The sequence below is a fragment of the Vombatus ursinus genome, unplaced genomic scaffold (genome assembly GCF_900497805.2).
Source record: "Vombatus ursinus unplaced genomic scaffold, bare-nosed wombat genome assembly UNPS02008961.1, whole genome shotgun sequence".
NCBI lineage: Eukaryota > Metazoa > Chordata > Mammalia > Diprotodontia > Vombatidae > Vombatus > Vombatus ursinus.
In genome coordinates this window covers 6,702,757-6,719,801 of record NW_020948739.1, presented here as the reverse complement: position 1 = coordinate 6,719,801, position 17,045 = coordinate 6,702,757, and the positions used below count along the sequence as shown (strand labels likewise).

General features: G+C 38.7%; 1 protein-coding gene across 1 annotated transcript; it reads left to right on the top strand.

Moving 5' to 3' along the window:
* Nucleotides 1-577: 577 nt before the first annotated feature.
* On the top strand, nucleotides 578-16,738 carry PABPC1 (poly(A) binding protein cytoplasmic 1). The gene is made up of 15 exons (XM_027850017.1): nucleotides 578-1,068; nucleotides 3,592-3,785; nucleotides 3,927-4,042; nucleotides 6,371-6,510; nucleotides 7,923-8,017; nucleotides 8,353-8,490; nucleotides 8,900-8,995; nucleotides 12,535-12,801; nucleotides 13,001-13,091; nucleotides 13,413-13,523; nucleotides 13,621-13,775; nucleotides 14,315-14,399; nucleotides 14,952-15,082; nucleotides 15,664-15,757; nucleotides 16,279-16,738. Exons 1-14 carry the CDS (start codon nucleotides 876-878, stop codon nucleotides 15,751-15,753), a joined length of 1,902 nt encoding a protein of 633 aa, XP_027705818.1. The 5' UTR covers nucleotides 578-875; the 3' UTR covers nucleotides 15,754-15,757; nucleotides 16,279-16,738.
* Nucleotides 16,739-17,045: the final 307 nt, after the last annotated feature.

The window sequence follows — 17,045 nt, the reverse complement described above, 5'->3', positions numbered from 1 at the left end:
CTATGACGGGTTAACGCTTCCCCTACTGGAGGGTGGGTCGGGGACCTCCTCTGCGAGGGAGTCGCCCCTCCCCCAGCCCTGCATTAACGCTCGCTCCGCCCCATCCTCTGACGCATGCGCGGCGGCTCCACCCCTTGTCCTCTCCACCCTACCCCTCCCTACACCCGCAGCCGCCGCCACCGCCTCTCCCTCTCCTTTCTGCTCTTTCCTCCTCCTCTTCTTTTTCTCTCCCCTCCTCCCCTTCATCTTCCTCCTCATTCTCCCCCTTCTTCTGGACTGACGCTCGCGCCGGGCGCCGGCGTCAGACGCGCGGGGGCGGGGCGAGTACGACGCCGGGTATAAGTAGAGGGTGCGGGAGGCGGTGCGTCCCCTTCTCCCCGGCGGTTAGTGCTGTGAGTGCGGAGTGTGTGCTCCGGCCCCGGAACACACATTTATTATTAAAAAAATACAAAAAAATACAAAAAAATCTTTTAAAAAACCCACAAAAAAAATCATAAAAAATCCGCGTCTCCCCCGCCGGAGACTTTTATTTTTTTTCCTGTTTTATAAAATAACCCGGTGAAGCAGCCGAGACCGACCCGCCGCCCGCGGCCCCGCAGCAGCTCCGAGAGGGAACGAAGAGACAGGCCTTCCCCGCCGCCAGGACCACAGCCACCTCCCGAGCCACCCCTGAGCAAGCAGCACCGGTAGCCGGCGGCGGATCGTACCCGTTCCGTGGCCGTTGAGTAGTTTTCGATTCTGGTTGATTTTTGTCCCTTTGCGCTTGCCCTTTCCCCTCCCCCCAGCCCCTCGACTCCGGACTCCGGCCCCCCACACTCCCCTACCTTTCCCACGGAAAGTTCGCGGCTTGTGGCCCTTCGGGCGGCGGCGCCGAGATGAACCCCAGTGCCCCCAGCTATCCTATGGCCTCGCTCTACGTGGGGGATCTGCACCCCGATGTGACCGAGGCGATGCTCTACGAGAAGTTCAGCCCGGCCGGGCCCATCCTCTCCATCCGGGTCTGCAGGGACATGATCACCCGCCGCTCCCTGGGCTACGCCTATGTCAATTTCCAGCAGCCGGCGGACGGTGAGAGTGGGGCCGGGAGGGAAGGGATCGGGGGCGGAGAGGCCACGAGGGAGCTGGCCGAGGACCGGATGGGGGTGGGTCCGAGGGGACAGTTTGGGAGGGAAGCTCTTAAGGGGTGGGAGAAGAATCGCGGGCGGGCTAAGGGTTGGGGTCCAAGTTGGGGTAAAGGACGCGTCCGGGCTGGGCTGTCCCTGGAGCCATGTTCACACACACGCGGCACCCACACGCCCCCCGCCCCGAGCACTTCCTCCTTTGCGACCATTTTCTCGGCCGCAAAGCCACTTCCAAACTTTGATGACGCGTAGGTTTGGGGGTTGGGATCCAGTATTTCCCAAGCCCTCCCTCTCCAAGGCGTGGGATTTGCTGGTTTGGGGCGTTGGGCGCCGGCCCATTCCACGGCTGCCAGTGATGTGACTCCTCAGGTATACTGGGGGCCTCCAGCTTTGAGGAAGCAGGGGAAGACGTTCGTGACAGAAATCAGGTGCCCACGAATACCACGTGTTGAACTCTAACCCATAGGCCCGAGGCCTGTGTCTGCTGAAATCCTCCGAGGGGAGACCTCTGGGCCTTGAAATAAAGTTCAGAATATAAAGCCTATTGGAAAGTGTTTGGGTGAGGGGTAGTTTGTAGGGGTGGGGCAGGTTGAGGAAGGGGACTGCCTCTGGGTGGAACCCCTTCCCCCTCCCCCCAATTTGGCCTCTGAAGAGGAGCTGTCTATCTTTGTAAATGGCAAAATTCGAAACAGTATAACTAACTTGAATTTGGTTGGCTTCAAGCTATTGAGAAATTCGCTCAGTATTTTCTCTCTTATGTTTCACCTGATGATAGGACTTTGAGGTTTCTTCTTTTCTTCTATGTTACAAAGTTTCACCATTGCTTAGTACCATTATCTTCAGAGTATAAGGAATTTTATTTTGATGTGAAATCACTAACAGGGTATTCATCTGTAATCGACATTGTGAAACATTGTATCAATAGTCGGGATTCATGATTACTAGAATTTTGACATTTTTAAAAGTATTATGAATTCAACTCTAAAGTTCAGCCAAGTTAATCAAATTTGTGGCTTGTTAAAGTGACAGAAATGGCCTGGCATTTGAATCACCTTTTTCAAAATTAGATTAATTTTATTTAATGGCATATTTACAGCTTTTATATGCTGTAAAGGAGAATTTATAATCATTCTGAAACGTGAAGGCTTTAAACTTTTTGTTTTCTAGATGTACATTCCTTTGAAAATAGAATTTTAGTTGTGGACTAAAATCCATTAGACTAATTGTAAATGGTATCAAATGGTTTTCCCCAAAATATATATTATTTAACTGACTCTTATTTAAATGACTTTTGTTTACTTTTTGACAGGTAATTGATAAAATGAGTTACAATAATGTGGTCATCACTAGTAAACAGAAAATGGCAAGTTGGAGGTGATTCTTTGGCTCATACATAGATCTGGAGCTGGGACTGTAAAGTTTTAAAGAAATAAAAATTACTCAGTGCTTGGAAAAGTAGAACTGTAGGTTGCCATGGATACAGGGTTCTGTTTACATTACTAGTCCTTTCTAGTAGTTAAAGAGCAGTGCAGCAACCAATCAACAGAAAGCAGAAAGCATTTCTCCTGTGGGATTGTAGTTCTGTAATTTGTGGGCTTTAGGGTCAAAAATTTTAAGCAGATATCATTCAGAGCTGACTTTTGCTTACACACTGCCTGACAGGATGGGCTTATATACTAATCTTTGAAAGTCACCAGCTTGCTTCAGTAGGAAGTGGTGACTCATTCAAAAGAAGTTCAAGCAAAGTCAGCTAAACCAGGAGAAACTGAGTATGAGTAGTCAATTGATAATAGGCTGGCTAGCTGATTTCCAAAATGTAGGAACTGGAACTGTCATTTGTAGAAAAGTGCCTGGGGCATCATGAAAGTGGTTTTCTTACTTAAATTTTGGGAAAAGGTACTACTACTTAGGAAATAGTTGTCCTTTGACCCAAGGGCTAGATTTTCCTGACATCTTGAGATGCCTTATAGAGCCTATCATTGCTAAATCAAACTTCAACTTGTAACCAAAATTATTAAAATATAAATTCTTTCTGTTTAGTAAGGATTTGGGCCAAGTGATGTGCAGAGTATACCATAAAAGAGTATTTACATTGAGGGAAGGAGGTTGTGGAATATAAGAATTACCATAAATTATCTTATATAACTTTGGAAAAATTAGGGGAAATAGTGGCTATTTGGTAGAAGAATGCCTTGGATCTTTAAAGAAGATAATGTCAGTTAACTTAAAAATTCTGCTGTATTATCATCTTTTGTTCATGGGAAACCATTTCTGATGTTTCATTTATCATACTTTGAACAGATTAAAGTATTGGCAGTTTCTTCCTTGCCCAGTATTCACAAAAGTTACATGGAAGGAGCATTGATCTGAGATCATTATTAAGGTGTTATGGGCATTTTTTTCCCTCAGAATACAAAATCTTGAAAGCACTTACATGTAGATAATTTGATTATTTTCTTTATCTCCACAGCTGAACGGGCATTAGATACAATGAATTTTGATGTCATTAAGGGCAAGCCAGTGCGTATCATGTGGTCTCAACGTGATCCATCACTGCGTAAAAGTGGTGTGGGCAATATATTCATCAAAAATTTGGATAAATCCATTGATAATAAAGCATTGTATGATACATTTTCTGCTTTTGGAAACATCCTTTCTTGTAAGGTAAGTTGAAACTCCAGTTAATGAATATATTAGTTTGTAGTGTTTAGTTGTGTTTAGATGAGGTAAATTGCAAGAGATAAGAATATAATGTTAAGAAACTACTAAGCAAATAATAACTTTAGTAACATGATAATTTTTTAGGTGGTATGTGATGAAAATGGGTCAAAGGGCTATGGATTTGTACACTTTGAGACACAAGAAGCTGCTGAAAGAGCTATTGAAAAAATGAATGGAATGCTTCTTAATGATCGAAAAGTGTAAGTATATAGCCATCAAGTCTTTATTATGTGCAAGGAACTGGGATATGCTACATGCTACAAAGATAACCAAAGTTAGCTGTCACCAAGGAGGTTACATTCTACTGATAAAATATACTTTTGTTTTAATATTGCCTTTATTTAAAAGTGCTCAAGATAATGTGCATATAACTTGAATATCATAAGTAACTAAACTGGTAAATAGCAATGAGGAAAATAATACTGAACAGCCAGGAAAAATTGTGGGAGGTAAGACTTTTAAAATTAAATGCAGAATTTAGAACTAGTGATCAAAAATGAAACAAAGGGGGTGTGTATATAACCAGAATAATTTGAAATTTGAAAGTTGGTTATAAGATTAATTACTGACAAATAATTGATTAGTTTTCCTAAATGTTCCCAATGACTTTTAGATTACAAAGTAGGTAAACTTTTGAAGCAAGAAAAACCAAAAATGGTTTAAATGGAAATTCTATCAGATTTTTGGCTAAATAGGTTAATGAAGCCCTTGAAGTTGTACATAAATGCCAAAAGACTCAGGTTTCATTTTGATAGGTAATTCATTAGCTAATAAGAAAGAACCTGCTTTTGTAGCATTCTTCATCTAACATGCCCAGAAAACAACCTTGAGACTAAAGACAGTCTTCCGACTTTGACATAACTTGAGTGCAGAAGGGAAAACCAAAGCAGATTTTATTTAGAGGCCCTCAAAGGTATGCTTCAAAGCAACACTATAGGAAAGGCCTACGTGTTGGAAAGAGTTTTGCCCATTGGAAACCCATTTCTAGGATTGAGAAGACTGCTCTCAGATGAAAATGAGAACAAAAACTAAATATCTTGAATAACTAGTTAAGCAATAAAAAAAAAAATTCATTGGACCAAGCATTTTATACCTTTGGATAAATGAAGTAAAAACCTAGGTTCTTTCTGCTACAAATGGCCAGAAATTGACAATTTGATCAAAAACAATGAAATTTCTAGGTATTTTTATTTGGGTTGTGAGTGAAATAACCAAAATTGATAGCATTATTCACATCAGTTTTTAAAAAAAATTTTTTTTTTTTGGTGAGGCAATTGGGGTTAAGTGACTTGCCCAGGGTCACACAGCTAGTAAGTGTCAAGTGTCTGAGGTCAGATTTGAGCTCAGGTCCTCCTGACTCCAAGGCCAAAGCTCTATCCACTGCACCACCTAGCTGCCCCCAATTTTTTTTTTTTAATTTTAAAAACCAATATAGAACCCTTTTGTCCATGGAGCTATACAGACGGGAGATTTACAATATATATTGACATTAAGACAGCTAGATGGCAAAATAGATAGAACATTGGGCCTGGAGTCAGGAAAACCTAAGTATAAATCCACCCTCAGACATTTACTAACTAATGTGATCTTGGGCAAATCTAGACCTTAACTGAGGAAATTGGAATAATAGCACCTATCTCCCAAAGTTATCAAGTTAAAAAAAAAAAAAGTTTCCATGGTGCTGGAACATAGTAGGAGCTCTATAAATGCTTTTTCCATATGAAAAGTCAAGCCTTCAAGGATGCCAGCCGCTGTGCTAAGCAATAGGGATACAAAGAAAGGCAAAACACAGCCCCTGTTCTCAAGGAACGCAATCTAATTGATTATACCTCCTAAAAACTAAAGTGATTTTGTTGTTACTAGTAAAAAGTTAATTCCATTATCAGCATAATTCCTGCTGAGACAGCACTACTATGCAATTCTAGGATTAATGTGTTTTCTAAAATCCGTCCTAAGAGCATTTTTCGACTTAAAATGACAGCCATAAAGGGAAAGAGAAAGATAAAGGAAAGATTGGACACAAACCAGAAAATTAAACCAATATGTAGAAATGTCCGCATGTAAATACTTTAAGTTTTAATAGAAACTGCAATGTGAAAATATTTTATTAGAAACTGCAGCTAATCCCCCTCACCCTTCTTCCCAAATCATGGTGGCTTTGCACTAATTTACATCAGAGTTTTTTGTTTAGTCATTTCTGACCGTTCATGACCCCATTTGGGGTTTTCTTAGCAAAGATATTGAAGTGGTTTGCCATTTTCTTCTCCAGCTCATTTTACAGAGTAGGAAACTGAGGCAAACAGGGCTAAGCGACTTGCTCAGATTCACAGTGTCGACAGCATCTGGATTTGAACTCAGGAAGATGCGTTTTCCTAACTCCAGGCTTTATACATTGCACCACCTAGCTGCTTCTGACTACAATAAAGATTGTCAAATAACTATTATAAAATCAAGCTAGCTTCCTTCTGAACTAAAACAAAACAAACCCACAAAACTAACTAATATTGGTCTTTACTTTTCTGCATTAGCTTTGTTGGTCGATTTAAATCCCGTAAAGAAAGAGAAGCAGAACTTGGAGCTAGAGCAAAAGAGTTCACCAATGTTTACATCAAAAATTTTGGTGAAGACATGGATGATGAAAGACTTAAGGAGCTCTTTGGCAAGTTTGGTAATGTCTGTTACATTTCTTTATATTTATAATGTTCTAAGCTGTAACTTTGATTTTTATTAGTTTTCATAAAAAATACATGGTATGTTACAATAAAGTTCTTAAATTTAAATTAAAATTTATATTATAATACGATAAGTTCTTAGTTTAAACTAACACTTTAGTCTACTGAAAAATTTGGGTAAATGTGATTCTAATTAAGAATAAAAAATATTGACATCAACAGCAATTAATTTTTCCAGGTGATTAGAGCCAGCGTACTTACTAGGAAATATTCTAGTGCTAGTTTGGGGAGGAGTTACTGATAATTTTATGATAGTTCAAGAAATGATGTTATTTAAGCAAAGGATTCAAGTATTTTGAGATAGAATTAGGTTTTAAGTTAGAAGTCATTGCATTTATGTGTTGTGGTTAATTTACAGAGGCAATGCTATTGATTTTTAGGTTATGTACTATGAATTTTGCACTAGGCATAGTAAATTTGTGGCCACATTTTGAGTGATAATGGTACATTATCCATAAATGCTCTTGTCTGCCTTGCCATAACATAATTTTCTGCTAGTTCTGAAAAGCACAGACCGACCATCTTAAACTTTTTAAACTTGGTGAAAATGCAGTTTCTTACCCAACCTTTGTTGTCTTCTCTTACACTAGGAAGCCATACAGGTTTGAAGGTTTGGGGCTGTTTTTTTTTTTTTTTTTAACCTAGGTATACCTAGTATTCTATCGCACGGTGGAGTGGATAAAGAACTGACCTTGGAGTCAGAAACAGCTGGTTTCCTGTCTTATCCCTGACACCTGCTAGCTTAGTATATGAGGCATTACCTCTGAGAACTTGAAGCAACTTAACTCTGTAAGGCTAAGTGGCCTGTGTGTATGGTAGAAGTTTTCCCTCGACTTAAGAAATCACAGGTCCAGACAAAGAGTATATTGAAAATCATTTGCTTGGGTGAAGACAGGGACCAGTTTAAGGGGGTGGTAGGATAAACTCTACTCCAAACACACTCAGACAGCTTGAGGATACATATGTTACTTGTTTCAAGTTGGGCCAAGGCTTAACCAATAGTGGTGGTATTTCATTTTCATGTGTTTACAAAAACATTTCAATACCAGTAAGAAAATTTTTCATATGAAAATTTGTTCTAAGTCGAAACAAGTAGTTTTTAGAGATGAGTATAAAGGATCATACAAGAGAGAGGGCTTTGCAAACATTAAAGATGTATTCATTTACAAGTTTAATCTAGCCTTAATAGTACTAGAGCTTCCTGTGGTGTTCAGTATTCTGAATAAAAGCCAAGTTTTATTTTTTCATGCTTAATTCTTTATCTCTTCTGATGTGTGTTGAATCTTGGAAAATCAGTTAGCAATTTTTGAATAGTTTTGGAATGCTGTGTTAAATTTTTCTTTTAAAGGACCTGCTTTAAGTGTAAAAGTAATGACTGATGAAAGTGGAAAATCCAAAGGTTTTGGCTTTGTGAGCTTTGAAAGACATGAAGATGCACAAAAAGTAAGCCTTTAATTTTCTCAAATTATGACCATCTTCTATGCAAATAGAGTACAAATAATCTCTGAAAGAAAAAAGAGTATTGTGGTATTTTAATCTTGAATTGTGGCATCCAAGTTAGTAGGTACTGTGAAGACTATTGTTAAATTTCTGGATGCATATATTTTATGAGAAATTTATGTTTTTGAGGAGTTTGTGATGTCATAAATTGGAGAAATTTTAGTTCCAGAACAAGCTTTGTCCACTGATTCAAAGTAGACAAGTTGATTGGTCATTCTCAGCCACAGTTTACTGGACTCCATGTAGATCTAAAGTGCTTTATCTTTATGATCTTTAAGGCTGTAGATGAGATGAATGGAAAAGAACTGAATGGAAAACAAATTTATGTTGGCCGAGCTCAGAAAAAAGTGGAGCGACAGACGGAACTCAAGCGCAAATTTGAACAAATGAAGCAGGATAGGATCACCAGATACCAGGTTTGAGTTTTATTTTTTCTTCTTTTGTTTTTTTAAGATGACTAAGGCCAGGTTGGGGAAGCTTTTTTTTTTTATGAGCTGAGAGGAAAAATAAAACTGAAAAGCTACTGTGGTAAAAAATAAACTGTTTAGGGTTTTAATTTTTTAATTGTCCCACTTATTTTTTTATCCCATTTATTTTTAAAAGTAAGGAAGCTAAAATGTTAGTTCTGGGGGGCATAAAGTGAGAAGTGACCCGTGAAATGACTAAAGAACATAATAAGACTTTCATGGCAAGCTCTTGAAATTTCCTCAGATAAAAGTATCTTAGACTACTGGCTTGATTAAATTAAGCATGGATGCCCACTTTTAAACTCTAATATCAAGACTTTTCCTTAAATACTATTTATGCTTAACTGCTTCTTTTTAGGGTGTTAACCTGTATGTTAAAAATCTGGATGATGGTATTGATGATGAGCGTCTTCGAAAAGAGTTCTCACCATTTGGTACAATCACTAGTGCAAAGGTAAAAATTTGGGTAATAGATTTTGAAAATACTTCTTTTTGTAAAGTGGGATTGCTTATATCATTTGTGTATATATGTAGATGGATGACTGGATACAAGTTAATTATCTAAGCTCTCATCACAGTAACAAATACATAGACTAAATGCTCTCCAATAAACACTTTTCGAAAACAGTTGTAATCAAGTTCAAGCATAACTGTAATTAGATATATGATCTATGGCTTCTTGTAGAAGGTGGGATTTTAGCTGGGATTTGAAGGAATCCAGGAGGCAGAGGAGGGAGAACATCCAGGCCTGAGAGACAGGCAGAAAATGCCCAGAATTAGGAGATTGGACAGTCCCGTGTGAGGAGCAAGGAGGCCAGTGTTATTAGACTGCACAGTACATGGGGTGAGTAAGGTGTAAAGGCTGGAAAGGTAGGGGACTAGGTTATAAAGGGTTTAAAATGACAAACAGAATATTATGTTTGATCCCAGAGGTGATTTGAAGCCCCTGGAGTTGTTATGATTGAGGGGAGAGGATAGGAGAGACCTGTGCCTTAGAAAGGTCAATTTGGCAGCTGAGTGAAGAATTGACTAGAGTGTAGGAAGACTTGAAGCAGAGACCCAACTAGCTGGCTGTCCAGGCACAGGATGTCCTGGATGTGTCGGGAGGGGACAGGAGGGGATGGGAGGGGAACATGTACTATGAAAATGATAGGACTTGATAACTGATTGGATAATGGGGGATGAGAGTGTGTAAAGTCAGGGAGGGTTTGGACATAGTTTGATATCTAGGGGATAGCCAGTTTGAGATGCCTTTAATAGGCAGCTGGAGGTAGGAGTATAATGGAAGTCAGGAAAGTGACTAGGGCTGGACAAGTAGACTTGAGAGTTATCTGCAGAGAGATAATTGAAACTGGGAGCTGGGAAGCTTAAGCAAAATAGTATAGAGAACAAAGAGGAGACCCGGGACAACTTTGGGGAGGACCCCAACTCCCATGATCAAGAGACATGATGGTGGAAGAAGACCCAGCAAAGAAGGCAGGAGTGGTCAGGTAGGAGAACCAGGAGAGAGAGAGAGAGAGCAATGTTAACAAGAAATGGAAGTTCAAATAGTGTAATATGGCATGGTAATTTAATTTTGTGAAAAGCAATTTTATTTATGAGAATTTTCTACTTCTATAACCAGTAACACTAACACATACACACACCAGGCTGTGATTAAGAGCCAGCACCAGGGGCTGGTAGGTGGCTCAGTGAGTAGAGCACCTGCTCTGGAGGCAGGAAGACCTGAATTCAAATCTGAACTCAAGACACTTGATAATTTTTTACTAGTTGTGTGACCATGGGCAGGTCACTTAACCCCAGTTGCCCAGCCAAAAAAAAAAAAAAAAAAAAAAAGGAAGAACCAGCACCTGCTTGATCTGAAGCAGGTATTCTTAACTTTTACATTCTTAACTTTAACAGTCTGGTGAAGCCTATGGAATCATTCCCAGAATAATGGTTTAAATGTTTTAAAATACATAAAATAGGGGGCAGCTAGGTGGTACAGTGGATAGAGCATTGGCTCTGGAGTCAGGAGGACCTGAATTCAAATCCAGTCTCAGACACTTGACATTTACTAGCTGTGTGACCCTGGTCACTAACCCAATTGCCTAGCCAAAAATAAAATAAAATAAAATAGAGGTAGCTGAGGTGGTACAGTAGATAGAATGCTGGAACCTGAATTAAAATCTGTTCTCAGATTCTTACTAGCTGTGTGATCCTGGCCAAGTCTATCCATTTCCTCATCACTCTATAAAATAGGGAGAATAATTGCATTACTTAGGGTTGTTATGAGGATAAAATGAGATTTACAGAGCACTTTGCAAACCTTAAAGGGTAATATAGATTTATCCTTTATGGTAAGATAGGATTATAAAGGATTTCCATTTGTTGAAATAATTAGTAATTTTTTAAAGTTCCTAGACCATAGGTTAAGAACCTCTAATACAAGATAAAAGCTTAAGAGGAGTCTGGTTCTGATAACTTTTCTCCAAGTTTGCTCTTGGGACAGTGGACCACATGTTTTGAATATTTAGTTGTCAGACATAAATGAGCTAACAATAGAAATTTTGGTGAGTACAGAAGGTACTAGTAGGTATTTCAGGGAAGTGGTTATGAGATCACTAATGACGGTTTGGGTATCAGAAGGAGAAAGGCTGATGGCCTACTCTATTTGTGATAACCATTTAAGGTACAGTTTTTGATTTTTTTTTCCATGGAGTAATTTGCATTCTAGAGATCCATCACTTTTCTAGTCTCCACTCTACAATGAAAAAATGCACAGGTTTCTGTTTTCATTTGAGGTTTGTATGTAAGTATAACTGCATCTCAAGCATTTTCCCTTAAGTCTAGTACCTGAGTGCCTTGGTATATAAAGGTGTATCCATTGAAAATTGAATTAATTTGAACCAAATTACTTAAAAGGAAGCCTGTGACTTCTAGTAAATTAAATGACAACACCTTAACTTAGATAGGACTCTAAATTTTCATGACTGTTACGCTTCACCTTAGGGCCTTACTTAGCCAGTGGTTTGGCGTGTATTTTGAAATAGAACAATCAAATCTTTCTTGACAATTACAAGAAAAGCAACTTGGCTTGTTCATATTAACATTGACACTTCCATTTGAACTTTGGAGTTTTGAAATTGGAATTTCATTGGAACTGAGTAACATAAAATGAAAAATTGGACGTTCAGTGAACAGAATCTAGTCCTTTATTGAAAATATTTGGCCAAATGGTTATCCTATTCCTCTCTTGTTCAACATTTTATCATTTATTGCTAATTGACAGAAAGCAGATCATCGTGGGCTTGTTCCAATTTGGGGGGTAATAGGGGGAAAAAATTTCAACCTTAGATCTCTTACTGGGCTAAAAATTGGATGTTGTAGAACACAAGTGATTCGGAACATGTCTGCAATAAACCCCATTGTGCAATATCTGGAAACAATGTAACATCATGTCATTAGTGGTTCCTGGTTATGGTGGAATGAGCACTAGACTGAGTCCTGTAGTTTTTCATCTTTGTGCCTGTGGGTGAAGGCATTGCCCTTATTCAGCTTTGTTTATTACTAATTGACAGAGGAAGCAGTTTCTTTGGTTTTTCCTATATGGGGTCATTTAAAGAAAAATAAACCTCAACCCCAAATGTTGTACTGGGCTGTATGTAGGAGACATATAACTTAATTTTGGAAAGATAAACTCAGGAGCGGAACACCCCTACAGTAAACCCTCGTACGCAGATCATCCAGGAACAATAAATGACATCATTAGTGGTTCTTTGTATGATGTAATGAGCATTTGACTTGAAGTTCCCACAACTTGTTAGCTCCCACTGACATGAGCAACTTGGTCTGAGCCCCAATTTTGTAATCACAAAAATAAGATTAAATACTTAGGATAAGGAAGAAATGAGACTGTGTGTAGAGCCCTTTGTTCATGCTTATTATTGCCGCTTTAGTGATGTGTTTAATTTCAATGGTTTTTGTGTTGTTTTCCCCCCTCTTTTCAACAAGGTGATGATGGAAGGTGGCCGCAGCAAGGGGTTTGGGTTTGTATGTTTCTCTTCACCAGAGGAAGCCACCAAAGCAGTCACAGAAATGAATGGCAGGATTGTTGCCACTAAGCCATTGTATGTAGCTTTAGCCCAGCGCAAAGAGGAGAGGCAGGCTCACCTCACAAACCAGTACATGCAGAGAATGGCGAGTGTCAGAGCTGTGCCCAACCCTGTGATCAACCCCTATCAGCCTCCTTCAGGTTACTTCATGGCAGCTATTCCTCAGGTATGTACTAGAGAAAAGATAACTTTTGACATGAAGATATTTTATAATGTAGAGTTAAAGCCATAAATATTGATGGTATATATTTTACTAGTATATTTTAGTAAGGATTTAATTGAGGTACCTGCTTAGTAGAGGCATAGTGTCTGGGAAGTAGTTGAAGATAATGTAACTGATTGGTTTATTTAATTTTGTTTTGCAGACTCAGAACCGTGCTGCATACTATCCTGCTAGCCAAATTGCTCAACTCAGACCAAGTCCTCGCTGGACTGCTCAGGGTGCCAGACCTCATCGTAAGCCCTTTTTTTTTTTTCTTTTATAAAACATAAATTTAGCAGTGCACATCATTAGCAAGCTCTTCAAACTATTACAGTTGAGTTACCCTTAACTTCTTTTCACAGTGTGTTTAAGGATCTAGGAAGTGTCATCCTAGGGCCCTTAGATAGTGTGTTAGGAAGGTTGTTGCTAGCTAATAACTTAGTTTTGTACTCCTTTTATGTGTCCACATCTCTTAACACTGCAAATGTAAGGTAAATGAGACTGAGTTTTAAAGTATATAAATATGTGTTTTCTTGATAATATGAGTAACACATGGCTGCATTTTTTAAATTAAGCATTCCAGAACATGCCCGGTGCTATCCGCCCAGCAGCTCCTAGGCCACCATTTAGTACAATGAGACCAGCTTCTTCACAGGTTCCACGAGTCATGTCAACACAGCGTGTTGGTGAGTGTTTAATCTTTGGGATGTAATAAATAGCAAAAAAATATTTTTAGGGTTTAATTTCATATTATATATTTAAAAATCCTTTCCTCCCCCTCAGCAAACACATCAACTCAGACAATGGGTCCACGTCCCGCAGCAGCTGCTGCTGCAGCTACACCTGCTGTCCGCACAGTTCCACAGTATAAGTATGCTGCAGGTGTTCGCAATCCACAACAGCATCTTAATGCACAACCACAGGTTACCATGCAGCAGGTATGGATTTAATTCTGATTATAAATGGTGGCCATCCCGACAGGAGCTGAAGGCAGCAGCACAATAAAGCAGTTTGGGCGATTTTAAAAAAAGTTTATTAGCATCTGTCTCCATTTTTCAATAGCATGTAAAATGCATATTTCTTTCATAATAGATGAATAACATGGATTACCTTGTGATAGAATTAAAAAAAATAGAACATGTTGATAATTATATTTCTGAGCTACAGAACGTAGAGGTAAAAACAGCTGATGCTTAACCACCAGTTGCTTTATTTTCAGTCAGAGAACCAAGTCATCCTAGTTTCTTTATCCTATTTGGTATGCAGTTTAGCAAAATATTGGTGGAAACATTTGCAGAAGGGGAAAAAAGTTCAGGGTTTACTTTGGAATGGGCTGTGGGCCTTGGAAATTCTGTATTACCCATTGATTACATATTCAAGTAGCCAGATTACAGTCTTCATTTATGCTTTCATTTGTACATATAAACACCAAAGTAGTGTCAATTTATGCATTTGCTCATTAATATTCTATTTCTAGCCTGCTGTTCATGTGCAAGGTCAGGAACCTTTAACTGCTTCCATGTTGGCATCTGCCCCTCCTCAAGAGCAAAAGCAGATGTTGGGTATGTGTTTGATTTTAGGCAATCATGAGTTTTATTTCAGTTTCTTTGATTAGTTTCGATGGTATTCATTTGTATTTAATGACAAAATCAAGGAGTTAGGGGTTAGAAATTTAAGCCATATACTTTTCAGGCAGAAATGAGATTTTTAATGCCTTGGTAGCATCCAAGAAGGCAGTAGGGTGTTTTAGCTGATTTGGAGTGATCACAAAAGAGGATCATATCTAGTTTCTAGAAAGGGGAATTTGAACCAAAACGGGGAGGGGGAAAAACTTGATTGCTGAGTTTGTCAGACTTTAATTTTTCATCTAATATTATGTAGTTTTTTCATGGGAAAAACTGATGTACCCTGGAGTGATTAGATGAACTGTGAATGGATAATCTGACTTTCTAGATGTATTTTTTTCATGAAAGAAACAAGTCCTCTTTAAAGCAGCTTTTCCTGTATTTTTTTTCATAGTTACAAGTATTAGTATCATAGTTCTGATTTGAAGTTTTGGAAGGCACCAACATAAAATATGAATTTGAAATCTTTTTTTTCACCCTACCCCCTAGGTGAACGGCTGTTTCCACTCATTCAGGCCATGCACCCTACCCTGGCTGGTAAAATCACTGGCATGCTGCTAGAAATTGACAACTCTGAGCTGCTTCATATGCTTGAGTCTCCCGAGTCTCTTCGCTCTAAGGTAATCTTGGTTTCTGACCTAGACTAGTGCTTGAATGTTTTTTTTTTTTTTCAGGTCTTTACTTAAAAAATGAACAAGTAATAGAAGGTAATATGCTCAAGGGTTAGACTTGACAAGATCTATAGACCTGTATTTCTTCCTGACTCTTCTAGTGCTCTCCCCATATCACACTTTGAGCAGAAATTTGCCCACTTATTAATAAGGTTTACAATCATAAGTGATTAATGTCTTCCCTCCACTAAGGTTCTTGTTTGTGGTGCTCTCTGACAGGCTATTTCACAGCATAAGCCCTGGAAGGAGGGATTCTACCAAGCTGTAAATACTTGACTGTCAGGCCTAGCTTGTGTCCTGAGTGGCCAGCCAAAGCCAGTCCCCCCCATTTTGCCTAATTGACGCATAGCCAGGACAAGATAAGATTATTGTTGGTATACACCTTGTCATCTTTGCATTTTTTGTAGTCATGAGGCAACTAATATACTTCAGCAGTGTTTGGGGGTGGGGAGTGGTGGAATGCACTGAGAATTATTTATACACTACCAGATAGAGCCTCCTTTGTTCTAATTCCATTAATTGATCCTCAGGTTGATGAAGCCGTAGCCGTACTGCAAGCTCACCAAGCTAAAGAAGCTGCCCAGAAAGCAGTTAGTGCCACTGGCGTTCCAACTGTTTAAAAGAGTAAGTACTTTGGAGGAAAAAACAAGTTGGTTTTCCTACTTTGTCCTCAAGTTTTATCAGATGAAGAATTTAAAATGCCTTATGTAGCAAGAATACTTCTGGCCACTTCACTTAATATATATCACAATTACAAATTGTAGTAAGAAAGAACAAAATTTCATGTTTGTGATAGGGGGCTATACTCCCTTCCTGCTCTACATTGTCTTATTTGATAGCTTGATAAATCAACCAGAAGAAACAGACTTAAGGAGTAACTTTACCAAATTATTGAACAGGCATTGCCAGCCAAGGGCTAGAAAAATGGATAATTTTCTTTAGGAAACTAGTTTGCTCTATGGTAAGAGGGTGGAAATTAATGACCACCTAGGATAACAATGGCATACTTACTGTTTTGGGTGGTTGCAGGTACCAGCCATGCCACTTCTGGGTACACATTTCATAAGTTGGTGACCCCTGGCTTAGAGTCTTGGCTGTTGCAAAAAAGAAAGGGGAGATAAACTTTCTTTTTTCTTAACTTACAGAAAGATCAGGGACCACGAAATGGAACCTCTGCTTCACCGAAGAAAAATATCTAAACATCGAAAAACTTAAATATTGTGAAAAAACATTGCAAAATATAAAATAAATAAAAAAAGGAAAGGAAACTTTGAACCTGATGTACCGAGCAAATGCCAGGTCTAGCAAACTTAATGCTAGTCCTAGATTACTTATTGATTTAAAAACAAAAAACAAGAAAAAACAAAAAACCCAAAAAAATAGTAAAATATATAAAAACAAATTAATGTTTTATAGACCCGGGGGGAAAAGAATTTTCAGCACAGTACAAAAATTTAAAGCATTCCTTTCTTTAATTTTGTAATTCTTTACTGTGGAAAAGCTCAGAATATCACCACTGTTTTAGATAACAGAATTGATAGCTGAGCAAGGAAACGTAATTTGGATTATAAAATTCTTGCTTTAATAAAAATTCCTTAAACAGTGGACAATGACTTTTTATACTCTTTTCAGTTTCTTTATATTGGCATGCTTTAAAGTAGCTAGCATCTTTGAGTCCTGAGCTGGAATTTAGCCAACAACGCCAGGCCTTCAGTTGGAAAGCTTACAAATTAGTTGTTGTTTGTGAACCATCAGGTGTTAATGCAATAGAGGTGAATAAATCTTTATGTCCCTTTTTAGAGTTCCCCTTCAAAACTTAAGAGGAAAGAGTGGAATAGAACTGACATAGATTAAAAAACATGTCTAAGAATATATTCAATTTGGAAAAAAATGTAACAAATTTTAACTCTTC

Coding starts and splice junctions, on each gene's coding strand:
- PABPC1 (XM_027850017.1), top strand. CDS start 876: ATGAACCCCAGTGCCCCCAGCTATCCTATGGCCTCGCTCTACGTGGGG. Junction 13,524..13,620: donor CATGTCAACACAGCGTGTTG/GTGAGTGTTTAA, acceptor CCTCCCCCTCAG/CAAACACATCAACTCAGACA. Junction 14,400..14,951: donor AGAGCAAAAGCAGATGTTGG/GTATGTGTTTGA, acceptor CCTACCCCCTAG/GTGAACGGCTGTTTCCACTC.